The sequence below is a fragment of the Castor canadensis genome, chromosome 11 (genome assembly GCF_047511655.1).
Source record: "Castor canadensis chromosome 11, mCasCan1.hap1v2, whole genome shotgun sequence".
NCBI classification, from domain to species: domain Eukaryota; kingdom Metazoa; phylum Chordata; class Mammalia; order Rodentia; family Castoridae; genus Castor; species Castor canadensis.
In genome coordinates this window covers 5,541,075-5,566,956 of record NC_133396.1, presented here as the reverse complement: position 1 = coordinate 5,566,956, position 25,882 = coordinate 5,541,075, and the positions used below count along the sequence as shown (strand labels likewise).

At 54.9% G+C, this 25,882-nt stretch overlaps 2 protein-coding genes across 7 annotated transcripts in view; one reads left to right on the top strand and one right to left on the bottom strand.

The window, feature by feature from the left end:
- Positions 1-405: 405 nt before the first annotated feature.
- On the top strand, positions 406-6,543 carry Sphk1 (sphingosine kinase 1). 6 transcript variants are annotated; one of them, XM_074045073.1, is made up of 8 exons: positions 406-913; positions 1,240-1,427; positions 1,696-2,528; positions 4,107-4,313; positions 4,655-4,807; positions 4,912-5,006; positions 5,085-5,200; positions 5,494-6,543. In XM_074045073.1, exons 3-8 carry the CDS (start codon positions 2,408-2,410, stop codon positions 6,269-6,271), a joined length of 1,470 nt encoding a protein of 489 aa, XP_073901174.1. In that variant the 5' UTR covers positions 406-913; positions 1,240-1,427; positions 1,696-2,407; the 3' UTR covers positions 6,272-6,543. The 6 variants fall into 6 exon arrangements, with proteins under 6 accessions (XP_073901174.1, XP_073901172.1, XP_073901173.1 ...); XM_074045072.1 differs by having other exon boundaries at positions 727-793; positions 1,237-1,427; XM_074045071.1 differs by having other exon boundaries at positions 406-1,427.
- Positions 6,544-8,021: 1,478 nt separating this feature from the next.
- The window catches only part of Ube2o (ubiquitin conjugating enzyme E2 O), a 53,072-nt gene continuing 35,211 nt past the window's right edge, over positions 8,022-25,882 (bottom strand). The window contains exons 2-18 of the mRNA XM_020162507.2: positions 21,049-21,108; positions 20,759-20,869; positions 18,390-18,487; positions 17,904-17,967; positions 17,206-17,349; positions 16,740-16,849; positions 16,457-16,607; positions 15,735-16,207; positions 15,168-15,322; positions 14,871-14,983; positions 14,655-14,783; positions 13,999-14,088; positions 12,464-13,160; positions 12,049-12,185; positions 10,142-10,345; positions 9,991-10,048; positions 8,022-9,859 (exon numbers count right to left, since the gene is read on the bottom strand). Coding sequence (XP_020018096.2) covers positions 9,189-9,859; positions 9,991-10,048; positions 10,142-10,345; positions 12,049-12,185; positions 12,464-13,160; positions 13,999-14,088; positions 14,655-14,783; positions 14,871-14,983; positions 15,168-15,322; positions 15,735-16,207; positions 16,457-16,607; positions 16,740-16,849; positions 17,206-17,349; positions 17,904-17,967; positions 18,390-18,487; positions 20,759-20,869; positions 21,049-21,108 — 3,465 coding nt within the window. The 3' untranslated portion in view covers positions 8,022-9,188. The remainder of the gene's footprint in view (positions 9,860-9,990; positions 10,049-10,141; positions 10,346-12,048; positions 12,186-12,463; positions 13,161-13,998; positions 14,089-14,654; positions 14,784-14,870; positions 14,984-15,167; positions 15,323-15,734; positions 16,208-16,456; positions 16,608-16,739; positions 16,850-17,205; positions 17,350-17,903; positions 17,968-18,389; positions 18,488-20,758; positions 20,870-21,048; positions 21,109-25,882) is intronic.

The following is a 25,882-nucleotide window of genomic DNA, read 5'->3' as shown; positions in this document are numbered from 1 at the left end:
TGCTCAGAATGGAAAGCTACATCCTGGGCCGTCCAGAACACCAGGGTGAAGAATTTGCAGAGGTGGACCCTCCCTTCCCTTGCAACCTTGCAGGGAGTGAAGTATTGAAAAAAGCGAAAGAGCTTGAGGTCAAGGGGGGACCTGACCCTGCATTTGTGGGAGCTGAAATCACCCAGGGAAGGGTGAGGTGACAGAAATCTTTGCCTAATAAAAGCAACTGACCACCTTGGATGGCTGAGGCCAGGACTGGTGAATAGTGCTTGTTTTCGCTGAAAAAAAGAAAGGGGGAGGGGTAGGGGTTTCTCCCTGGGAAGGCTGCCAACAGGAGGGAGAGGCTAGGGGAGAGAAAAATTCCTTTTACCTGTGAGACAGGTATTACCTTTGAGTCCAGTCCTGGGTTGGTGATTAAATATCCTGGCTAGCATGAGCCTGGTGCCACTTGGCACACAGGCTGGTTAATCAGGATCTAGGGGCAAAGCCTTGGAGCTTCTTCCTCTTTGTTTTGGGGACCCCTAGCTGCAGGGTTCCTGGGGCAGCTCAGTGGCCAGCAATGTACCAGGCCAACAGACATAGGAACATGGGGGTGAAGGGATAAGTGGGCACACGCGGAGACCCTAGATCTGGAAAGACTTGGGGGAGGGCTCCAGTGTTTGCTTCTTTGCTCGGCCAGGAATTGGTTTGGCTGCTTGAGCAAGACCCTTCACCTCTCAAGGTTTCAGTTCCCCCAAGTGTCAAAAGCAGAACAGGCATCTTGTTCTTATCCAAGAACAAGATGGGCCAAGGTTGCAGATGGGTGAGTTTCTGGAGATAAAGTTCTTCAGACAGAGAGAAAGGGAAAGAGGTCTGGAAAAGGCAGCCCGGGAGGAGGGAGGTGAATGACAAGAATGAGGAGGGCAGAGCAGAGGCCTTGGAGGTGAGAGGGCCAGGGGAGGAGGCAGCAGGGAGGATAGAGGAGCCATTGTGCCGACTGCAACCCGGGCCAGAGGGCTTTGCCCTCTGCCTCCCTCCCACTGGGCCTTTCCACTGGGCCAAAGGAAAAAGAGTCCAGTGGGCTGCCCCGCCTCTCCGGGACAACTGAGTGTCCAGTCAACCCCGCCCCCACCGGCCCTGCGAACTCAGGGGCTCCAGCCTGAGGCGTAGAGAGAAAAAAGGAGACCCTACTCCAGGCTGGCTTTATGAACTCACTCAAGGACAGTCAGGTCTTCCCCTCCCCGTGCCTCAGTTTCTCCTCTTCAGCAGGAACGACGGCGGCTTTTCAGGCTTGATGGAAATGCCCTCTGAGTGGGGGCAGCGGAAGAAGTGCGGCGTGCCAGCGGGTCTACGCAGCGAGCCCCCTCCAAGCTAAAATTCGGGGAGCACAGACTCCTACCCTCATCGCTAGGCGTCCGAGCCCAGACCTGGACCCTAGCGGTCGTTGGAGAAGGGAGGTAAAGAGGGAAGAGGAAAGGGTAGTGGCGGGCGGATCTGCACCCCCGTCACTGGTTCCCATCGGAACCCCCTCCTCCAACAGCCGCTCGCGTCCACGCAGCGCGTGACCGCAGCACTGCGGCTGCAACGCTGCCCTCCCCCGCACGCGTCGGATTCCTGGGGTGTGTGAGGTGGGGGTGGGGGGCGTGCGGGACCCGATCTCCGCGGATACGCGCGCCGCGGCGCTAGGACTGGGTGATGACGCCCCTGCGCCCTCCCCTCCTCTAGTTTCTGGTTTCCGGGAGTTTCTCCGCCCGTGATCCTGTCGCTGAGTCACCTTCTCCGAACGCGCCCGGGACGCTCAGGACCCGACCTGGGTTGTCCCGGGGCCGCTCGTATACCGCCGAGACGCGCGCGGAGCCACGGATCCAGGGATCGCGAGTTCTAGCCTGCGCTTCTTCCCGCTCGGGGACCCCCGCAGAGTGGTGTGAAACGGAGGAGGGCCACCAGGGTCCTTTGGGAGAGGAGACATCATGGGGCGTGCCGGAGTTCAGGGTGCCGCCCGGCTAATTGGCCCGCTCTCCTCCGGGACCGCCTCTTCTGGACTTTAAGAAGCGATGAGGAGAGAGGTGTGTGGGAGTCCGGTAGGGGCCGGTGTGGGCACGTGAGCCCTCCGCAGTCAGGGCCTGGTCCATGGCAGCCTTCTGCAGGGTTTTTTTGGTTTTTTTTTTTTTTTTTTCTAACTTTGGCCCTACCTGGTCAGGTCACCAAGTCGGTCTTGGCAGCTTCTTCCTTCCCAGTCTCTTCAAATAACCTTCCAAGAATTTAACTCGAAATGGCCACGGTCAGGTTCAGGTTACTTGCCGTGAAATGTATCACACACATGCATTGACATACACACGTTCGCGTTTGCCACCACCGAAGCGAAAACTCCTGGGCGCGTTTGCATCTTCCCGCGGAGCCGGCGGGAGGGGCGGGGGGTGGCGGGGCCACGCCCTCCATGCCTGCCTCTCTTGCCCCGACCGGACCCCTGGGCCTGTCCACACTGCCAGGCTGCTCTCCAGCGGACAAGGAGGATCCGGGACCTGGACCACCCGCTGCGGGCAGCGTCTCAGGCCCAGGTAAGCCTCGATAGTGTCCCCAGGGGAAAGGACCCAACTTTTGAGGTTGCTGACAAGGCTCGGAGCCCCCAGGCCAGTCCAGCCCTGTCCAGGAAGGCGTGCCAGGCTGCCTTGTGCTCGGTGGTCCCGCGGGCGCATCAGAAGCTAAAAATAACCCTTCCCGGGAGATCAGGGCAGGAAGAAAAAAGGAAGCCCGAGCTTGACGGGTGAGACATCCCGGCCCGGAGGAGGGGCGCCGAGCGAGGTCGGGGTTTCGAATTCCGGGTGAGCTGGGGAGGGGGCCGGTGCGAAGGGGTCGCTGCATTACCCACTGCGGGCAGCGTCCAACCCACGGTCCTCCCGGAGCGCAGGACCGCGCGCGCCGGACGCCAGAGACCGGTTCGCGTGGGCCCCGCGCCTCAGCTCGTGCTGCGCGATCCGCCTCGCGCGCTCGGGACGCTGCGTCCGCGGCGCGCCGCTCGCGGCCGGGGCCGGGACTGCGCGCCTCGCTGCCTGCCTGGGCTGCTCCTCCAGCGCGCCTGCGGCGCTGCCTGACCCAAGCGGCGGGGGCGCGCAGCCCTGGCGCTGCCAAGCGGTGGGCGCGGACCGTGCTGGGTGGGGGCGGTACGGTGAGGCTCGGGATGAGCTGGCTGACCCGCGAGGGCCAGGGCCGCGCCAGGCACGGGTTCCACCCCAGTGAGCCCGGGGAACGCAGGGCGAGCGGCGCCAAGCGGCGAAGTTGAGCGAAAAGTTTGAGTCCGGAGGGAATAAGCCCCAGGAACCTGTACCAGCCCGATGCTTCCCTTGTCCCTTAATCGCGGAGCCGAGCCTAGGACAAGCTGCGTTGCATCCCAGGCCACTATAGGGAACGGCGTTGGCGCCTCTCCCAGCAAACCAGACCCACTGGGTAGGGCCGTCCGCCTTGTCCTCCGGTGGCTTGGTGGCTTCTGAGCGACCCGCCCTCGTGAGGCCCCGGGAACTGGGCCACACGGCGTGTTGCCTTTCGAACCCACTCCTGATCGGGCAGGACAGGCGGCAGCTGTGGCCCAGCTGTGTCTCGGCTCTTGTGCAACCCCGGAGCTGCTCCCACCGGCGGGGCGCATCCCCACGGAGCCCGGCCTCGGAGGCACAGGCGGCGGCCCCAGCCGCCCCGGAGTTCGGGGTGGGGGACGCGGTGACCTGACTGGCTGAGGCGGAGATCCTAGCCCTAAACCTGGTTCCTCGCAATGTCCGCTCTCGGATTTTTACGCAACTGGACTGTCCTTCCCCTGGCAACCCCGCAGGGTGAGGAGCTGGTCCGATGGAGAGAGTCACAGAGCTCTGACTCATCCGTCGGGCCGGAACCCGAAACGTCAGAGAGGAGAGCCCCCGGGAAGAGACTGTTCGCTTCCTGGGGTGGGGGCTCAGTCCCTTGGTGGCACCGGAACTCGGCTCTAAGGATCTTCCAGAAAACTAGGTCTCCGACCCACGGGCTTCTGGCGATTCAGGAGCGCGCAACTCCCCGCGCGAGGTCCCAGGATCTGGCTGGGCGCCATCCCTTCCCACTTCAAGGGGGCTGCACCCCGAACTCCGCCAGCGCTGTCTCTTCCTGTCCCTCAGATCTGGCCGCCGCAGAGAATGACGCGAGTGCCCCCACAGTCCCGGCTCCGGGCGGGGAGGGCGAGCCCCACAGCCAGTCCCGCGACGCCCTCCTGGGCAGCACCGATAAGGAGCTGAAGGCAGGAGCCGCGGTCACCGCCAACAGCGCTCCGACAGCGTTGGGGGGCCCCTGGCAGCGGAAACCGCAGGACAAGGCTATGGAAGCAGGTTTGTGGGGGGGCCCGACTGGGAAGGGCTGTTAGGAGATCCCCTCCCACTCGCCAGAAATGATGGAACGCCGAAAGAGAGGGGCTGGGGACGCCCGTGAGAAACCTTTTGTTTTCACGAGGCCAGAAGCTGGCTGGCCCTAAGCGGAGGAAAGAGGTGTCAGGGTCGCCGCAATCCCACCCCGGACCTCCCCACGGGAGGCCGCTTCCTCTGGCCGAGCTCTGTTGGGTCAGTTACCCGAGTAATGCAGACGCTGCGTTTCCACCCCAGTGCCCGTGTTGCTCTCCTCCGCCCCCTAGTGGCGGGTTTCGGACGCGGCCTTCCCCGGTTTGTTTTCGCAGCTGGCGGCTCCCGGCCTCTGCTCCCGCGGCCCTGCCGCGTGCTGGTGCTGCTGAACCCTCGCGGTGGCAAAGGCAAGGCCCTGCAGCTCTTCCAAAGCCGCGTGCAACCTCTGCTGGCCGAGGCCGAAGTCTCCTTCACGCTGATGCTTACTGGTGAGTACCGTGTGCTCCCCCTCCCCCCGCCCCACACGTACTCCGGGCCCCCGTGCTGCAGGGCACAGCCTCTGCAGGGAACCGGATCCCGAGCCTCCCCACAGAGCGGCAGAACCATGCGCGGGAGCTGGTGCGTACAGAGGAGCTGGGCCGCTGGGATGCGCTGGTGGTCATGTCTGGGGACGGGCTGATGCACGAGGTGAGACCTGCGTTACAGGTTGACTCGGGTGGGGTGGGGATGGAGCTTCCCTGGTTGAGGCCACTCCTGCTCCAACAGGTGGTGAATGGGCTCATGGAACGGCCCGATTGGGAGACAGCAATCCAGAAGCCCCTGTGTAGCCTCCCAGGAGGCTCTGGCAATGCTCTGGCAGCCTCCTTGAACCACTATGCTGGGTGAGAGCCCAAGGCCAGAGTGGGCCTCAGTGTTCTTTCTCCTTCCCCTTCCCTACTGCCAGATTTTCTAAGCTCTTATTAGGTAAAGTCCTCTTCTTCCTCTAGCGCCTCACCCTCAGCTCTGGGGCCCTCTCCCGGTGGCCCCAGATGGCTGCCTCTACCTACTCTGTCACTGTTCCTGTCAACCCCTAGGGACCACATGTTGCTTTGCCTGATCCCACCCCCCAAAAGGAGGGAAGGGGATGATGCTCTGGTGGCCCCTGCCTTGGTCCATCTGTCCTTTTCCTCTGCAGCTATGAGCAAGTGACTAATGAAGATCTCCTGACCAACTGCGCGCAGCTGCTGTGTGGCCGGTTCCTGTCCCCCATGAACCTGCTGTCACTGCACACAGCCTCAGGACTGCGTCTCTACTCTGTGCTCAGCCTGGCCTGGGGCTTCATTGCTGACGTGGACCTGGAGAGTGAGAAGTACAGGCGCCTAGGGGAGATGCGCTTCACCGTGGGCACCTTCTTGCGTCTGGCAGCCCTGCGCATCTACCAGGGCCAACTGGCCTATCTGCCAGTAGGAAGTGTGGTCTCTAAGCCACCCGCCTCCTCCACGCTGGTGCATCAGGGCCCCATGGACACGCACCTTGTTCCCCTGGGGGAGCCAGTGCCCTCCCACTGGACCGTGGTGCCCGAACAGGACTTTGTGCTGGTGTTGGCACTGCTGCACACCCACCTGGGCAGCGAGATGTTCATGGCTCCCATGGGCTGCTGCGCCTCTGGCGTTATGCACCTGTTTTATGTGCGCGCAGGCGTGTCGCGGGCCATGCTGCTGCGCCTTTTCCTGGCCATGGAGAAGGGCAAGCACATGGAGTATGACTGCCCCCACTTGGTGCATGTGCCCGTGGTTGCCTTTCGCCTGGAGCCCAAGAATCGGAGGGGCGTATTTGCTGTGGATGGGGAGTTGATGATCAGCGAGGCTGTGCAGGGCCAGGTGCACCCAGACTACTTCTGGATGGTCAGTGGCTGTGGGGAGCCCCTGCCCAGCCATGAGCCCCAGCAGAAACCAGCCCCAGGGCCTTTATAACTCTGAGCCCTGTGGTGCCTTTGTCTGCTCCATTCAGGCTGAGGCTGGGGTCCTCCCTCCTTTCCTGGGACAGAAGGGCCTGTCCACAGCTCATGTGTGTGGGGGTGCTGGGGACCTCTGGAGAGGGCAGGAAGGTGGTGGAGGCTATGCTTTGGTAGGGTGGGCTCTGCCCACCACAGTCCACCAGTCCCTGGGCAGAGCCCTGCTGGCTGGGCCAATTGCCCGTGGAGGTTTCCCCTGACAGTTGAATCCAAATAAAGTGACATTCCCAATCTGCTGGTCCTGTCCTGGGGAGGAAGCAGGGGCCTGCAGTAGCTGGAGCTATGGAATGCTATGTTAATGCCTAATGGTGGCCCCTGAATTGGAAGGCAGCTATGCCTCCCACTATACCACCAATGCCTCCAAGTAACCCTTGAATCGGATGAGGCATGGCACAGCCATTTTGGTGGTAGGCACTTCTTGGGGGGTGGGGAGGGGCGACACTGGGATCTGTACTCAGGGCCTCACATTTGCTAGTCAGGCGCTTACTGCTTAAGCCACTCGGCCAGCCCTTTTCTGTGATTGGGTTTTTTCAATCTATTTGCCTGGGGTTGGCTTCCAACCTCAATCCTCCTGATCTCTGCTTCCTGAGTAGCTAGGTGTGAGCCACTGGCACCCAGCAGGGTGGGTGCCTACTTATATGCTGATATGGACCATCTTCAGCCCAAAGAGGCCTGAGAGTTGGCTGACTGCCCAAGCCTACACATGGAAGACAGAGGCTCTGCACTCCTGTCTCTTACCTTGGGTCATTAGCCAGATGCTCAGGGAATGCAGCTAGACCCCATGTGAACTGAGGAGGAAAATGTCTTGAGTTAAAGGTGTTAGGGAAATTGCCAAGGAGCAAGACACATTTCAGAGAAAAAAATGACTTCTTTTCACTCTATTTTTTTTTAAAGGAGTCTGGCACCCCATGAGGTCCTTCCCCACTTGTCTTCAGCAGAGGCGCTGGTAGAAACAGGGAGAGGCAGATGCCAATCTCCCAACTTGCGCAGCCATTTTGACTTACAGCCAAGATGGACACCTGCCCACTGAGAGGTGCTGTGACATTAGCTCCCCTGGAATCTGGAAGGAGCTGAATGGGTTAGTCATAGGCCACTGGGGGCAGACAATGCTACTGAGGAATGCCACACAAGCCAGGAATGGAACCCAGCCCAAAGGCAAGAGGACTGACCCATCCACTAAACACTGAATCCTCACCTCTTCTCCCTGTAAATCCTTCAACTGGAAATACAAAAGGCATTCAGGCAGAAGGGGACCAGGACCCCCTGCCATGAGCCTTCCCTGGCAACAGGTCTGGGTCTCTGTGGGGGGGACACTGGCACATCAGGAAGAAAGGCAACAGAGCCTGGATGAATGGCAGAGGCAGGTTTAATGGTGTTACCATGTCTTGTTAATAAGCCAACCAAAAAAAAAATGCAAGTAAAAAAAAGTTTAATCACAGCACTTTATACAGATCTTATAAGCAGTAGGCATTCACATCACATGAACGACGCACAGCCCCCAGGCACTCGGGATGTTCTCAAGACACCAATCATGGGCTCCGAGTGAGTGCTACAGGAGGGCAGGTGATCTGGCTCTGTCCTTCCCAAGGTTCAGCGGCCTGGGTGGTCCCGGCACAGCACAAGTGTGGAGCCCACTTAAGGCTGACAAGACGCATCATGCTTTGGCTTTTTTAAAATTTTGTCTTTTTTTCTAATAAGAATTAATATCATTGCTTTTGAGATTTATTTTTTCCAACCTTAAATATTACATACGTACACCAGAAATTACATAGCTGCAATGTGCTCAACAGCGTCCTCTTAACCTGGAGCTTCACATTATCAAAAGCTTAGAAAACTTGTAAACCTCTGGGCCTGTGGGGCAGGATGGGGTGTGGGGAGAAGGGGGTGAGCTCCTGCTGCCGCTGCCTCCTCCCTCTGGACTGCACCGGCAGAATCTGGAAGCCAGGGGCTGCTGAGGCCTCGCTTAGCATCTCAGAGATGGCCGAGCCACTGGATGGGGACAGGCTCTGGTGCTTGCTTGGTCTTGCAGCTGCTTTTGCTGCCTCAGTGGGGGGTTGAGATGAAGCTTGTGGGAAGCAGATGTGGGCACAGTACACACTGGAGGGCCTGGGCAGAACTGCTTGTGCCCCTGGCACCTATGGACTGGAAGAGAAAGGCACCTACAGCCATTTCTTCCCAGCAGCTCCCTGTCCTCAACTCCATGTGGATGTGTGAGGTCTGCCACCTCTCCCAGGTGTCACCTTGAATCTGGCCTGCTCCCAACCTCTCTTAGAGAGTAAGTTCAACAGACCTAAGGGCTATAACATGGCAAACAGGCCAGAGCCAGAAGTCAGTGACAGTGGCTACAGCTCCCATGGAGTAGCATTGACGCTGGGGGATTAAGGGGACCAGTGGTGATGGCGGCAGGAGGGTGTGGGATCATGGGGAGGTGGGGGACTCAGTCATACTGAAGAGGCTGAAAAGGACCCAGGGGCATCGCGGGTGCAGTCCACACCTCATGCAAGGCACACCCACTCCCGGCCCATGTGCAGGGCTCCTGGGCCCAGACAGCACAGCATGCCACCTCTGACCTGAGAAGGGGACAAGGGGGAAGTGCTGGGACATTCTGCCTGGGTCTGCAAGTAGAAATTGCAGCAGGGCTCTGGTTCTCTTTGCCACAGGGGATCTGCTGAAGAACTGTTTCGGAATAGAAACGCAGCATATTGGGACACTTCTTGCACTTCAGCATCAAACTCACCTTGACCTCGGGGAGAAGAGGACAGCGGAGCCTCACACTGGGGACAGAGGGGGCAGGAAGAGGGGCAATTCCAGGGAGGGAGTGAGCAGGCAGCGGCTAGCCTCTCCCACCATGACGTGCCTTCTGTGGGGGCTGATGGCTACTTGTCCTCTGTACTCTCCGGCATGCCTGCCTCTAGCAGGGCGGCGCGGAACTGTGTCAGGACGCCCCGGATGCTCTTGATGAATCCCTTAGAGAGCGGAAAAAGGGGGAAGCCGATGTCAGGGTAGCCACTCTTTTCAGGCAGGAAGCTCCGGTAACTCTTTCTCCGCTTCTTTGGTTTGACGCTGGGTGGCACTGATGCATCAGGCGCCGTCTCTGAAGTCTGGTCTGTGTGGTCTCTGCTAGTTGAGGCCAGGCCCTGGGCACCGCCCTCCGAGTCTGAGCCCTGAGAGGCCTCTCCAGGGGCCAGCCCACCATCCTCGGGTTCTTCACGGCCGGAGTCTGAGAGCTCAGCTGCAGCAGGTGGCTCTGGCGAGCTACTATCCTTGGGGACCCCATTTGGCATTGCCTGGGCCCTCTCCAGCAGGGTGTGTGTTTCCAGCCAGGACTCTATGCGGTTCACCAGCCGCCAGCCGCCAGTGCTAAAGTGCTGCTGGATCTCCTGCTCAAAGACCTCTGGGGGCCGCCGTACCAGCTGGGTCATGGACTGCACCACACGGATCAGCGCCATCTCATTGTAGCAGCGACTGTTCTCGTAGCCCTCCTGCAGGCCCCGGTCACTGTCAAAGCCGGCTTCGTTGTAGTACGGTTCATTCACCAGGATCAGACCTACATGGGGGATGTCCTCCCTTAGTGGGTATGGGAAGCTCAGCAGAGTAGGCCTGCCCTCCACCCACAAGGGGACAGCCAGCCAGCATGCCCTCCAAGGGGCCCCATTGCCAGCTGCCAGCTCAACGTACCTTGGATGGAGATGAGCACCTGGAGAAGGCTGGATTTGCTCGTCCACCTCTCTGTTCCCTGAAACACACACAGCACCATCAGGTCTGTTTCAGACAGACATCTGTCCCCTACTGCCACTACATCCCAACAGGGGGCTGGTACTGTCCTCACCTTTCCAATCCAGGTGCCCAAGAGGCTGACGCACACCTTCCCGTTGTCATATAGGTTGGGGTTCAGGCGGCCACTGCACTGGGAGAGGTAGCAAAAGTGGGGGGGTACAGCCGGATAGATGTTGGGGAGCTGGATGTCAAACAGGTAGAGGCCATCCTCATAGGGGGTTCGAGTGGGTCCCTTGATTAGGGCTGAGAAAAGGTCCTAGAAAGGAAGGAGGGCTGAGGTTGGCATGTGGGGTCTGGCTTTGCTTTTCTGCAGGGCACTGTGCAGGTGGGAACGGAAGGAGCAGCACCCTGGCACCCAAAGCCACCAGCAATGGAGACGCCACAAATGAGGATCTCTGCACTTGCTTTTGGGGGTGGAAGCATGGTGGTTTCAGAACCAGAAGGTTGGTACTAAGGATCTGAGCTCTAGAACGAAGGCTGAGAGACCACCAGAGAAACTAAGGTTAAGTCCTGGGAGCCAAATCCCAACATCAGGGATCTGTGTGTACATGCATGTGTGTCCACCTGCTGACAGGTGGACAGTGTCAGGGGTGAGGAGTCGGGAAGACGGAGAGGCTGAAGTACTAACTGGAGAACAGAGCCATTCATGTATATTGTGATCCAAGCCACGAGCCTCTGAGCTTTGGAAAAAAGCGTAAGAAAAGAAAAACCCTGTTCCTCTCTTCCCTCAGCAGAGCTGTGACAGGCTGGAATCTTCTAAAGGTATTTTACCAAGCCCAAGAGAAACAAAAGTGTTACTAAGAACCTCAGCAGCACCAAGCTTGCTGTTGTCCCTGGCCAGCCGTGGGCTTATCTGAATACTGCACTCTCCCTTGCTATTGGGACCCTGCCCTTTGTATTCTCGGGCTCTTCCTTTCCATGATAGGCCCGATTAGGGTCTGCTGAGTAAGCAAGCTGGCAAAGCGAGCTGTGCACATCCTCATTCCTCACACTGCCTTCTGTAAAGACGACTCAGAACCCCAGGACAGGGAAAATGAAATGTGGTATTCTGTAGATACAGATGGAACACACTGCGTCAACATGCATCCACAAGGGCAGGTTTTAAGAGCCAGTGTTCAATGAAGAAGGTGCACTGTCGAAACACGTCCGATGACGGGCTATTTATGTAAATAAACTGTATGAAATATGATGTGCTACGGTGACACATGAGAATGCAAAACTATTTTTAAAAAGGTTGTCTGGAAGGAGCTCCACCAAAGTCCCAATAGTCACAACCTCTGGGAATGAGAAAAGGCCTTGGATTTGGGAGAAAGAGGAGGTGAGGGTTGGTCAAAGGCAAGCTCTATTTGTAAGGTTCTCATTTTTCAGAAAAAAGAGGAGAATCTTGCTGAGGGTGGTGGTACACAAATCCAATCCCACTTACTCAAGAGGCTGTCAGGAGGATCCCAAGTTCAAGGCCAGCCCAGCCAATATAGCAAATTCAAAGCCAGCCTAGGCAACTTAGTGAAATCCTTTCTCAAAATAAAATTTAAAGCCTGTAATCCTAGCTAACCAGGAGGCAGAGATCAGGAGGATTTCAGTTTGAAGCCAGCCTGGGCAAATAGTCCGTGAGACCCTATCTTGAAAACACCCATTACACACACAAAAAAGGGCTGATGGAGTGGCTCGAGGTGTAGGCCCTGAGTTCAAGCCCCAGAACTGCCAAAAATAAATAAATAGACAAATACATAAATAATAAAATAAAATTTAAACAGGATACAGCTCAGTGGTTGAACACTTGCCTAGTATACAAGAGGCCCTGCGTTCCATCTCCACTACTGCCAAAAAAAAGATACTCTTAAAGTTAATTTTTCAGAGGCCTAGACACATATGGCTGAGTGTTGGCCCTCCAATTACTGAGCGGTCACCCCTGTACACGTAGGCAGCTCCCCATGCCAAGCCCTTCCCCTGCCCACTTGCCATTCTGTCCTCAAAAGTTTTGACCATGATGCCATCAGGTAGTGAGGTGGCCAGCAGTGCCATTTCCTTCCGTACAGTGCTGAAGAACTTCTTGGCTTCTGGAGGCTGGAACTCTATTTTCTTGAACGAGTGATTTGCTGGAGGGAAAAGAGAACAGTCAGTCTCTAGTGGGGAGAACATGGCTGCTGTCCTGCGAAATGTGGCCTGGAAGGAGCAGCTGCCTGCTGTGCTTCCAGACAGGTGACTAAACTCAGGTGCTTCCCAACCACTGCTCCTGGCATCAGGACTGTGACCTTAGGGGAATGACTATGACCCAGGGCAGGAGCTGGGGCTAGAAAGCCTCCAGATGTGTTACCACAAACAGGATCCCTGGGATAAGAGGGGGAAGGTGAAGGTCAGATGAGGACTAACTCACAGGGTGCAAACTCCAGCACTGAGAAGACCTCGCCCTTGGCACTGGTGAAGGTGACACCGGGCTTGCCACCACATTGCTGGCAGAGCACAGGGGTTTCACTGGGCCACTCGGCCTTCACTGGCGACTGCCCCTCAGGCTTATCCTCCTTGCGCTCCATATCGGGCACTGCCTCCATTTTCTCCTCCTCGGCGATGGCCACGTTGTCCAGAGTCTTCTTGAGGTTCTCTTGCAGCTTCTTGATGTCATCCAGAAACTTCTTCTCCCGGGTTGGCTTCTCAGGCTCCACAGTGGGGGAAGTAGGGGAGCCTGTCAGAAGCTGCTCCACAGTCATGTTCTTGAGGCTCTCCAGGATTTTGATGGCCTCTTTCAGCTCCCTGAAGCTCTTGGGAGGCCCGTCCTTGCCAGCTTTCTCCATCAGTCCTGCCATGGGGGCAGCCATGGCCACAGCCCCCTGGATGGCAGCCGTGGCAGCCTCTTCACTAATTACCACCCCCTTGTCCTCCTCGGGTGCTGCTGGCTGCTCGGTGACCGGAAGGGGAGGCTCCTCTATCTTGGGGTGCTCATCCTCCAACAGTCCATTGTCGGTCTCCCAGCTGTCACTGTCATCCTCCCACTCATCTGAGGATGCCCCACTGGTACTGCCTTCTACTGAATCGTAGTCTGACTCCTCGATCTCGGACTCGATGTTGTACAAGTGCTAGGGGCAGAAGGGAGTACTCCTGAGGAGGAAGCCTCCCAGCTGATGGTGACTCCCTGAGGCCTTGGTGACCCTGTTCTACATGCCCCCTTTTCTGTTCCCGACTTTGCATATTGAGCTTTATCTGTGCCAGGGGGTCTCCAGATCTCTGGAAGAGGCCCTTTGCCCACCATCCCCCAGTAAGATCCAAGACCCAGCCAACAGTTTGGCCTCCTCTCCCCCTCTGTGCACTTGGTCAGCATCTCTGCCCAGTGGGTGAGGGGCCCAAGGGGAAACCTAAGGAAATACAGCCCATCCCCAGGACTCAGGACAGTTGCAGGTGTGGGCTTGTATCAGAAGCTGGGGACCCTATTGGGGGGACAGCGGGGGGTGGGGGAGCACAAGATGAGAGAGAGCTGGCCATGTTGTGACCTGCCCTTTCCTGGAATGGCTATCAAGATGAGGGGCAAACCATTCTCTGCCCACCAGTCCACCCACCCCTGCATGGGCATCAGGAGGAGAGCTGGGTGGTGTGGTCAGCTCAAGTAGGGGCAAGAGTAGGGGATCAACTGGGGCTGGACTGGGGCCAGGTCTTCTCTTCTGTGCCCATGAGTTTTCCTAGGCAACGCTGTAGGACACTTGTAGGAAACAACCTGCATTTTCTCAGCACAGTAGTTTGAGAATCCAGGACAGGCCTGGAGGTTCGGGGCATCTGGAAAGCCTTAGTCTTGTCACTCTGGGCTTGCTGGGAAAGGACTAGACAGCTGTCCTTGGGCTCTCAGGCACAGAGGTGGACCACATCCCCCTAGCCCAGGTGGCCACACCGTGAGCTGGATAGTGAGGGTCTGGCCAGTCTCACCTGGGGCAGAATGATGGTCTTTGAGTTGTCAGCCCATACCACCTCCACCTTGCTGCTGATGTCCACACGGGCCACTTGGCCCACTGATGGCTGTCAGGCAAAGGAGACACAGTCAGGGGCAGCACTCTGGAGAGGGCAAGGGCCAGAGCACCTCTGAAGGCGCTCCAGCCATGGGTGCAAAGGATGAGGCTGTGAGGAGTGAGGGAGATAAGCACCTGCCAGTTACTGGGATGTGGGACCCTGTCATATACCTTCTGCGTTTACTGTCAATGGGGCTGCCTGCTCCATACTTTTGCTCCTACTTTTCTGCCTGGAATCTGCCCTGACCCTTCCTAACATCTCCACTTCTTCTTCAAGGTCCAGCACAAGCCCCACTTCCCAAGCCTGTCCTGGGCTCTGCACTTGACTTCAACATGGTGTGATTGTGCTCACACTCACAGGTCTGTGACAAAGGTGACCTCCTCTAGGAAAAGTAACCAGCAGGGGCTCAGGAAGTCTGAATCCTTTTTCAGGTGTCAGGATGAGCTGCAGCTCTCCTGGGACAGTCCAGAGGACTTTCAGGCCTTGTCTCCTGGAGCCACCTGGTGGCACAGCCAGGGACTGCAGCTGCTGCAGGTCGGAGAGCAGCAACCCAGAACTTGAATTTGGGGGTATACCTCATCCTCCTTGTGCGGAGCTCCATCCTCAGTGTTGCCAATGCGAATAACGATGTCAGTTGTGCGGAACCGAAAGTCAGGGTGGTCAGCAATGTCATAAACGCTCACATCTTCCTCTTCTCCAATGAGCTATGGCACAGGATAGGGTGTCATGAGCCAGGGGCCCTTTACCCTCCCCCAGAGCCCACTTAAGGGAAGCAGTATGGGCACACTCACCTCTACATCGTCCCCACTTGGCCTCAACTTGAACCACTTCACCATGCAGGTGCGGCCAACGTGGTCCCCAGACTGCACCACACCGTACACGGCAGGGTCTGGGCAGCTCTGGACTAGGGAACCAAATAGGACATGACTAGCTCAGGAACCCTGATGGTGCCCTCTTGTCACCACATCTCAAACCATGCAGGCCCCCTTAATGATGCTGAAGTCCCCTGCCCATTCTTCCTAGCATTCCCTCCACCCCCAGGCCTCATTCACAGCTGTCCTGCTGGCTGCCCCCAGAGCCAGCACTACCTCGCTTGTCCACCACAAAGTCTCCGGGGCAGAACTCGTTGTTGTCCAGGTGGTGCACGGGGAAGAGGTCATTGGAGCGGATATTGCACTCCACAGAGCCATCCTGCCACATCACATCAGCTGAGGTCATCGTGGTCACCACCTCCACTGCCACCCTGCCAGGTTCAGGCCAGTGAGCCAGGTCACGCAAAAATGCTTCTCTGGGGAAAGGGTAGGTGACCTTTCTGTCCTTTCTCCTCCCCATGGGGCCTCGAAGTTGAAGCTGAGTCCCAGATTGTCAAGGTGAGAGTGACACAAAGCTCAACCAAACCCCAATGCTGCCTGCTCTCTAAGAACAGGACCCATTTAGGAGAACTCAGGCAAATATGGTCCCAGAAGGTCAGGCTCAGGGCTACAGCCCCCATCCTACCCCTAGACCTCTCCTGTTCACAGGGGCCTACCCTGGGCACCACGCACTGTGTGAGCCCTGCAAGGTTCACAGATGCACACGCATGAGCTGAGGGAAGGCGCTCTCTGCTGGCTTCAGGCTGGACACTGGGGCCTGTGGAGAGCATGCTCAGGACTTACCTATCCCCTGGCTTGAAGTCACGAGTGATTTTATTCTTCTTCCTCTTGTGCTTTCGCTTTAGGTTCTTGATGGACAAGGGAATGCTCTTTTTGCGACTTGTGCCACTGCCACTCTGGGAGGAGGTGGTGGAGCTGGCAGAGGAGGTCACTGAGCTGGTGTCATCCGTGTCATCAGCAGCCTCATCATCTGCGTCCTGCTCTGCTGAGTGCAGCCTGTCATCCCCACCCTCCTTCAGCAGGAAGGGGGGCAGCGGCTCACCTGCCTCATGGGGCTCCTCTGGGCCCTCTTCCTGCATGTCCACTGGGCTGGCTGACCCATTGGGCGGCTCTTCAGGGCTAGCAGACCCTGTCTCACTTGTTGCTTTGGCTTCCCCTTTCTTGTCTGGGTTCTCCATGGCGTGGTCCCTGGAACACTGGGTGTCCGGGGAGCAAGACATGATCCTCACAACCTGTTTCTTCAACAGGCGCTTCACCTGCGAAAGCAGAGCAAAAGGACAGGGGGCTGTGGAGAACAACAGGTGGCCAGGCCCCACCTTGGGCCAGCCTGGCTCCAGGCATCTCAGCCTGTGGTATTAAAGCTGTACACACCTAAGTGGCCAGGATGGGTCCTCAGGGCTGTTCCCCCCACCCAGGCCTAGAGCACAGACCATCTTTCCTGGCCATGGAAATGGATCAAGTCCAGTTCCTCAAATGCCCACCAACTCCCAACCCCAAGGACATACCTTCTTGGCCATAGAGCCCTCCCCCTGGGCGCAGTTTTTTTCTGGACATTCCCAGGCAATCTTGGCTGGCTCTACCTTGGCTGGGAAGACATACAGACAGCGTTCCCCAAGCTGCCGCTGAGCATGGTCAAAGCATCCAAGACGCTTCACCCTGGTGGGAGAAGCAGGGGCTGGGCTGGACTTCTGAGAGACCAGTGTTGTTTTCAGCCCCCTCAATTCATCTGTAGCTGGGCCCAGAGACTCATTCTGGACGTGCCCCTGCTGGGCATGGGAGCACGCTCACCTGCCTAGTTTTTCCTGAGTGATGATGGAGGGTGGGGGACTGACGCTGTCTGTGCCCCCTGGACAGAAACTCTTGGTAATCCACGTGACTTTCAGTTCCACAACTTGTACCTGGGGACAAAAGATGGAAGGGGACTGCAGTCAGGGCAGGTTCTAACAGTATTCTATTTAACCAGCTGTCCAAACCTCTAGAGCTGGAAGTGGAACTTCACAGTGCAGCACCACGTGCATACACAATGTGGCACCCCATCCAAGTCAGATGCCACCCTCCCCTTGCTCAGCCTACGCAGGGCAAGTGCACCTGAAGGACACCTGCTTATTAGGCACTCCATGACCAGAGCCTGGTTTCCCTTGATCCTCAAAGCCCTTTCAGATCAACAGGGGTACTGAGGAGCAGGCTGAAGGGGGCAGAATCTCAGCTTCAGGTTCTGGGAGTCAAGATCTCTCCCCCTGCCCCACCTGCATACCTCTTCCACCACAACTCGGAACTTGCTCTTGGTGCTGAGCACCGGCTTGACCCCTGATAGCCACTGGACGCTGGAGAAGATCTTGGCAGGGCCAATGAGCACCTGGCCTGGGTAGAAGCCATAGGAATCATCGAAGAAGAGACCCTGTGGGGCATAGGGCCAGAGGAAAGTCCTTGTAAGTGGGCCTCTGTGGCTGACAGTGCTCCTTGAGCCTGCCCCACCAGCCCTGCCTGCAAAAGCCCACAACCAGTGGCCTCCAGGCTTCCTGCAGCACATGGTGAACCTTGGGTGCAAACTGACTTCCCCAGAATCTTGTTACAATGTGGTCAGACTCCATCTGTACTCTTAACAAGTTTGCATACAGCATCACACACTGCTCTAGAGAGAAGTGGTCCCCAAACCTGCACAATTACAGCCCCCAGTACAAACTGTCCACCTACTACTGTACCAGTGTGACCTACTGGACTAAGTCACTTGGGTATGTCTGAAGGATGAAAGAAGACACTAGCACAGATGCAACAAAAACTCTGATGCTTTCTGCCATTTCCACACCTCTAGCTGCACTGGTGCACACCCGCCCCTGTCCTAGGAATCCACTTTGCTCAGCCTGGGCTGGCTCTGCTAAGTCCTCCTTCCTCTGCAGCCAGAGGGCTGAGGAATAAGGGAAGGGCACCTCCTCTCTGTCAGAGCATCCATACCGAGTCACTGACGTGTGGGCAGACATCATAGAGCTTGGCACCATCTTCTGTGTTCATGGAGCACCTGAAATAGTAAACAGAGGCTTGGTTTCCACTGGGGCACAAGGAGCACCAAACAATGGTGATCAGAGGCAGCAAGATATGTACATACCTGCATCAACAGCTTAGACTCTGTGATGGTACGAGATACTGAGCCCATTTGAGTGCCCAGCACCATTATGCATGTGAGTAGAGTACCAGCCCCTCATAGATACCCAAATGAAAACATTCACCAAGCCAAGACGGACCAGAAACTGAGCAGGAGAACTAGGTCACAGTAGATAAGGACAGTATCACAGGGTTAGGCCCTGAATGCCTACAACATGTCACTGCCCTGGATCAAACCTGTCCTCACAGGCCTAGTGAGAAAACTCCCTCTGCCTGCCTCTGCCTCCCACCAGGCTGCCCTTTCTGAGCTGATGGCTCCTTGGTGGTTAAGAAGCTTACCTGGCACCATTGGATAGCTTCAGGACGATCTGGTTCTTCAAGTCGTAGACCTTCCCCAGCCAGCAGTCATAAGCAATGTAGTCCCCATACATGAAGGGCTGCAGACCAAGGGCACAAAGGCAGTGAGAGAGCTTACACTGCCCATGCACGGATCCTTTCTGCTCCACTCAGACAGGGAAGGAGGGCTCTGGGAGCTTGTTTCGATCTGTCAGCTGCTGGACCTAAACAACTGCCACAGAAGGCCACCCCTAAAAGTTCTAGGCTGTGTCCCAAGCCTCTTCACAGTGACGAGGCAGTGAGAGTGTGGGGGCTCCCTGGGGGTGGGGAGGTCTTGCAGAGGCAGAGGACATAGCACACAGTTGGGAGGTCAGTTATATGAACAAATAAGTAAAGAGCCTTGGAAACTGACAGCCAGTTTCTCACTGCTGAGGAAGTACTCACCACACAGAAAGGGGCAGGAAGGAGTAGAGTTAGAGGCACAAGGATGAACGCATGCACTGAATGGACATGTGCCTGGGCATTGGCACATTAGGTGTTTGTGCGTGTGTGTGTGTTTCACACCCCCCCAGATGACGATTATTTCCATGCTAAATCAGGCTCAGGACTTGCATTTGCTAGGCTGGCACTCTACCACTGAGCTACGTCCCCCAAGACTTTTTTGAACTCAGGGCTGTGCACTGGTTAGGCAAGTGTTCTACCACTTGAGCTATGCCTCTAGTCCCAATTACCTTGGTTTTAAAAATGCCATTTCCTCTGAAAAGAACCAAGTTCTTTGGAGCTGATTCCTGGCTGATTCCAGGGGTGAATCAGAAAAAAAGTGTAAGAAAAGCTTGGAACATCTACTTGTACCAGAAAGCAAGAAAGTGTTTTTAAAAAGGGAATGGGGGAGACAAGTGAAAACACAAAAGCCAACCTGAAGGAGCTCCTGGTCAAATCTGGGACAACTGAAATAACAAAACAAGTAATGGTAGCAATACAATCCATCGAGTTAAACAGAACTGAGTCCATGTTGGTAGGAAAATGCATAGGGAACAAAGGTAAAGTTCTTCCATATAGCAGAATGCCAACTAATAAAAATGTGGAATGATGGCCTCCGAAACACACCCTCTGCAGCTGTCAGAGCGACAGCTGCTTTAGAAGGGAAGGTTACTGAGGCTAAAGTTGATGGATGGGGGTCTAATAACAAGTACCACCTTATTGACATTATCTTGGAATATTTCTCTATAAAATGTAATCATTTACAAAGGGATAAAGGCTATTTTATGGTGGACAGGGCTGGCACACACCAATGTGACCAGGGAAGCAAAGTGAGCATCCCCAGTGCTGTGGCTACTGGACACTGGGCCCAAGGACAGCTGGGTAGGAGCAGTCCTACTGGACAAGCCAGGGCTGAGTCTGGTCATGAAACATGAGACAAATTCAGAGCGAGGGTCACACTACTGAGTGCATCACTGTCCAGGATGTATGGAAGAGAAAGACATACTGGGGAGCCATTACAGATTGGAGAAGAGCAGGAGTTGTCAGCTACATGCAAGACATTTTCTGAATGCGATCCTGGGCCAGAAAAGGAGATTGTTAAGAAAATGAACAGAGTCTGAGAACTGAACAGTAATGCATCAATGTTGATTTCCTAATCTGTTGTGTGTGAGTGTGTCCTTGCTTCTGGAAAGCACACACTGCAGTGTTTAGGAGTGATGGGGCATTGTACCCACAGCTTGCTCTAAAATGGTTCAGGAGGAAAAAGAGCAAAGGAGAGAGGGAAGGTGCTAGAACAAATGGAGTAAAATGTTACCAATGAGGAAGCTGGGGGAATGGGCTACAGGAATTTATAAGTTTTTGATAAGTTTGAAATCATTTACAAAATAAATTATTGAATTTTTTTTTTTTTTTTTTTTTTTTGCAGTACTGGGGTTGGAACTCAGGGCCTACACCTCGAGCCACTCCACCAGCCCTCTTCTTGTGAACGGTGGGTTTTTTTGAGATAGGGTCTCATGAACTATTTGCCCGGGCAGGCTTCAAACTGTGACCCTCCTGATCTCTGCCTTCTGAGTAGCTAGGATTACAAGTGTGAGCCAGTGGCCACCAGCTAAAAAATTTGAAAGAAGCGTTAAAGAGAAAGGAAAATAAGTAAAGACAGCTACACGGGCATTCTGTGCCATGGCTGAAGGATGGATGCACTCTGACTTGTCTAAATGGCTCACTCAAGGACATCAGTGAGGTTTCCAGAAGCAAGCTGGTTTGATATGACTACCATGTTACGCTGTCTGACCCAGCAAGGCTGTGTTTGGCAAGAGGGACCAGGAAAGCACAGCAAAACATAGCACGGCAAAGAGCATCAAAGCTGACAGCAGTGAGAAGAGGCAACTCACCCAGATGTGCTGAAGGTCCTTGCTGTTGACGGGGTAGATGATGCAGTTGGTGCCGATGAGCTTGACAGCGCAGTCAATGTTGACATCTATCACTGTGCCACACTGACTGTCCTGGAGGAAGGAGGAAGTGTCCACGCAAGACCACTACAGTACACCCCTGCCCAGGTAGCCCCAGGTGAACCCCCACCAGAGCTGGGCAGCTCCCGGCGTAACAGAGTACATGGAGCAGGCTCAAGTTCCCAGATGGCTGCCCTAAGGCCCAGGCTAGGAGTGGGAATGTGGGAACTCACGGTGGAGCGCATGTGCCGGACCACATCCCGGGGCACCACAGAGCGGTCCTCTAATTTCAGCTGCAAAAGGAAACATAGGTGAGAGGAGTGCTCTGAAGCAACCACAGGATGCATTTTTTTTCCAACTTCTTTTGAAGTGTATGCTCTGTATCAGCAAGTGCATAAACCTAAGCGACGGGCCCAAAGCATTTTCACAAACTGCACACACCCTCTCCCCAGCATACAGACCCAGAGCTAGAATGTATGCCCCTAGAAGCCTCCCAGTGCTCTTGCAGTCACTGTCTCCCACCAGAGGCCAATGCGAGGCTCTTTGGGGTATTCTTGACTATTGAGAAGTGCAGCTGGGGGATAGACCACAAAAGGCTTCACTCTATGGAAGACTTAACAGTCCATCTACAAGAGCAAACATCTGCTATGAGTTAAATCCTTTTCTACCCTCTGCAAGTGCCTGCTCTCTGACCCCAGCTGATCAGTGATGAGGAGTGGGTGGGGGGTGAGCAGGACACTGGGCTGTGCTGGGTCACCCTGAAGTCAGGCTATCACCCGACAGACACCACCTTCTCATCTGGGTTATCCCTCCTTCCAGCTACAGCTGGCTCCTTATCTCCAACACTGCAGAGCCCTGGCTATGCTGAGTAACTCAGGATAGTGGCTGTGGGAACCTGGCCAAGGAAGGGCACAGGCACCTGACCTTTCCCTCTGTGAACCTCCAGCAGCTGCTCTTCACAGTCAGGGGCCAGTTAACAGCCAGGCCAGCCTGGCTCCCTGGACCTGGACTGCTCCTCCATAGCACTTCACTGACTTCAGAACAAAGGCTAGGTCTCTGTATCTGCGCCCTCTTCGAGACCCCAAACCAAAGGGGTTGGGAGAGCCAGACCTTCAAACTCCACCCAACCCAGTAACCCTCAGCAATGGCCTCTCTGCTCTCATACCCTGGGGCACGAGAGGTGACCACCATGAGAGCAGAATGGAAATGCCGAAAAAGGAAGCTGATCATTCAAGGTCCCTGAAATCTTGGCAATGACAACTAAAACAAACTCTTTTAGTAGGATGTGACTTACAACAAATGGAAACACTGAACCCCACTATCTACTAGCAGTGCAGAAATCCCCACAGAAGGTCTGTTCCAGATGACGACAAGCCTACTGGTTCAATTGGGGTTCTCCAGTCAGATGCTGAGAAACCTGAAGCAGCCACACTCCCTTCTCCACATGCAAAACTGGGACCCTGGCAACCATCTCAGGGTGGCTGCAGTGGGATCATCAGACCATGGTGCACAGCATACAGTAGGTGCTCAAAATGCTGCTGTGATCATTACCTGACTCCACCACCCCTGTGAGGCTCAGGCTGGGATGCCAGTTCCCTTGTCTAACTCAAAGACTGCTCTGAGCTGTAATGCCGGGCACCCAGATCTTTGCTCTGGAACATGCATTTTCTGTGCTGCCTCAACCTACCTCAACCCCTCTCTCAGTTCAGACTTCAAAAAGCCATGGGAGTGTGTGTCGGCGGGTGTGTGTGTGTGTGTGTGTGTGTGTGTGTCTAAGCTGTCACAGGATTCAGAAGCTGGAAAAATTAAAGGGGAGAGGGGCCCTGAGGAAAGCCAAGTCTGCAGATCACATCTCCTGCTGGCACTTGTCTGGCAGTGGAAGGCACAGTGGCAAAGGTGCAGGCCTCAACTCAGGGTGGCTTCCCACAGCACACCATTCAGCTTCATGCACAAAATGCAAGCTCTAGCTCTGAGGCCTAGGGGCAGGCAGAGTCTTGTTCTGGGGAGGGTTCCTGCAGTGAGCACTGCCTCCTGTGTGGCTCTCTACCAAGACTGTGGCTCCTGACCACTTGGAAGCTGGGGCTATCAGCTTAAGGGGCTTTGTAATTCTTCCATGACAAGGATTTACATTTCCCCAGAACCTGTGAGTGTTAGGAGCAGGGTGGAAGTGAGACGCAGGGAGAAGGGGGCATCATGCTGGCTACACTCCCTTATGAATTCCAGAAAATGGACCAAGGTGTCTGGAACAGCAACTGCCAAAGATCTCTCTCATCCTTCACGACTTTCCCTCCTAACTCTGTGTCCCCCCAACATTGGGCATTGCCCCTCCAAACACACCTTTGCTCCTCTGTCGGCGTGCCACTGCCCTGTATAGCTTTCTCAGCCCCACCTGTGCTGCTTGCTTTGCAAATCCTTTTGGTGCCCCTATTCTGAAAGGAGCTACTGTGCTCCTCGGAAGCCCAAGAGCCTCCCAGCTGTTTTTAGTTTTCTTTTCTTTCTTCTTCTTTTTTTTTTTTTCCCCAGTATTAGAGTTTGAACTCAGGGGCTCATGCTTGCTAAGCAGGCGCTCTACCACTTGAGCCATTACACCAGCCTTTTTTTATGTTGGGTATTTTTGAGATAGGGTCTTTTGAACTATTTGCCTAGGCTGGCTTTGAACTGTGATCCTTCTAATCTCTGCCTCCTGAGTATATAGGATTACAGGCATGAGCCACCAGTACCCAGCTCTTCCTCAGTTCTTAACATCAACACAACCAGGTGCCCATTGTGGGTCAAGCAGTTTTCTAAATATTTCATATGTCTCACCAAGGAGGTGCTTCATTCTCACAACTGTCATTTCCATTTTACAGATAAGTAAACTGAGACAAAAAGAAAACTAGCAAGGTTACACAGACTAGACAGGAAGAGCCTGGCCTTGAACTCAGCAGCCTAGCTCTAAAGTCCTTTCTCTTAACCACATAAGAAATTGTCCCTCCCCAGAGCTACAGACACAGGAACAGAATAAACTATGTTTCTGGCAGGTCCACACATTCTCAAAGATAGTAAGTCTTCTGGTTATAAAAGCAGTAAAATGTTTCTTGGGTGTTCGGAAGGCAGTTTTGGTGGCCACTGATTATAGATGTCACTGGGCCCTGAGCATCTGCCCGTAGAAGATCACAGCAGCTTGCTCTCTACATCTTCTTCCATCCTACAAGGTCACGTACCCAAAATCTCAGGTGCTAGACAGCACTGGGAAATGAACACTAGAGGGCACCAAGCCTATTCTAGGAAAACTGAGATTATAGAGCAAAACTGAGGCCTAAGAATCCTCACCCTGAATGTTTCCAAACCACTGTTTGAGGGTAGGGGGTAGTCAGGGGGGAGCTGAAGGTTGAGATGGGGCACAGATAGATTTCAACTGTCATTTTGGATTTTAAAATGCTAACAACCTCAGAATTGACAAGCTATTGTCTAACACCTCCTGGAGGGCCGAGCAATCAGGTTTCTAAACAGTAAAAAGGCAAGAAAGGTAAGACTCCAAAACAGTAAGACTGGCTCTGTGCAGGAGGGTCTTGGGTGGTTCAAAATGAACATGGGTCACTTCGGACACGTGTGACAGCCTGCCTGGTGGGACCTAGGCATACAGTCTCGGGGCTTCCTCTGGAAACAGGAGACTCTGGCCATCTGCTGAGGGAGGAGAGCGGGGCTCTAAGGAGTCCTCTGTCTGACCTAGCACTTTAGGTACCAGGCTCCCAGGAAATCAGGCCTTCTCTGCCAAGCCTCCACTCCAGGGCAGGGGTGGGGGAAGCAGAACAGATGCAGGTCAGGTGATGTTTAGAGCCAAACAGAAAAACAAGCCAACATGGGAGCTGGGTACTTGGGTGTTATTTTAAATGAATGGTCAGGAAAGGTCAGTCAGGGGTGACATTTGACCAGAGACCTGGTGAACAATGGAGTTAGCTTTCCAAGCAAAGACAAGAGTGGCTGTACAGACGCCAGGTGGAGTGTCTAGAGGCTGACAGGGCTTCAAGAGATGGGGAAGAGTGGGGCCAGGTCATTCAGGCCTTGGAGATTCCATCCCCAGCAGGGCGGAAGTCCCTGAGAGCCCTGAGCAGAGGTAACGCAATGGAATCGTTTGGCTTTTGGCAAAGAAGACAAGACTGGCCAGTTCAGTGATTTTCACCTGGGAGTCACTTTGCTCCCCCAAATGACATTTGGAAATGGTTGGAGACATTCTGGGCTATCAGCACCGGGGTGGGGGGGGAGTCAAAGGCTTGAGGTGAGAGCACTGTTGAACATCTTACAATGCACAGCACATCTGCAACAGCAATGGCAGATCATGAGCTTCCAAGGATCTCCCTCTGGATACATTTTTTTAGCCCTCCCCTCTTTATTTGCTTTCTTAAATGACACATAAAAATTGTGTATTTTTGTGGAGTACTGGATACACTCTGAAGGCAGAGCTGAGGCTGTTGGCACTGAAGAAGGCCATCTAGTTCTGCTGTCCCTGTGCCTGAAGGACTTTGCTGTGCTGCCTGCCCAAGGGCCCAGACCACTGCCTGAGGCCCCATCTTACTGCAGGGGCACCCGGTGGCACCTAGATGTGGCTGCACCACAGCATAAGGTGGAAGATAGTGTCGGTACACATATATGTGCTACTCTGGCTGAGAAATCCAGCTCAGCTTGGGGGATGAGAGGAAAGCCATTGAACAGGAACAGTGTGGAAACCTAGGATCAAATCTTTTCCAGTGCTTCCCACAGATGACAGGCTTGATAAGACTGCATTGTCTTTAAAGAATTTATAAGAGACTAGGGGTGATGGCTCACACTGTAATCCCAGCACTCAGGAAGCTGAGGCAGGACGATCTAAAGTTCGAGGCCAGCCTGGGCTACACAGCAAGATCATGTCTCAACAACAATAAAATAAAACAAGAAAAGAATTTATAAGAATCTGGCACGGATATGGGATGGGGAGGGATGACTCACCCCCACACCCCAGCGTGCATGCAACATAGTGGCCTGTGAAGCTACTTATGCCAGGTTGGAAAGACAATACTGGTGTGGACTTCTAAAAAAGCACCAGAAATT

Coding starts and splice junctions, on each gene's coding strand:
- Sphk1 (XM_074045073.1), top strand. CDS start 2,408: ATGCCTGCCTCTCTTGCCCCGACCGGACCCCTGGGCCTGTCCACACTG. Junction 2,529..4,106: donor GGGCAGCGTCTCAGGCCCAG/GTAAGCCTCGAT, acceptor CCTGTCCCTCAG/ATCTGGCCGCCGCAGAGAAT. Junction 4,808..4,911: donor CTTCACGCTGATGCTTACTG/GTGAGTACCGTG, acceptor GCCTCCCCACAG/AGCGGCAGAACCATGCGCGG.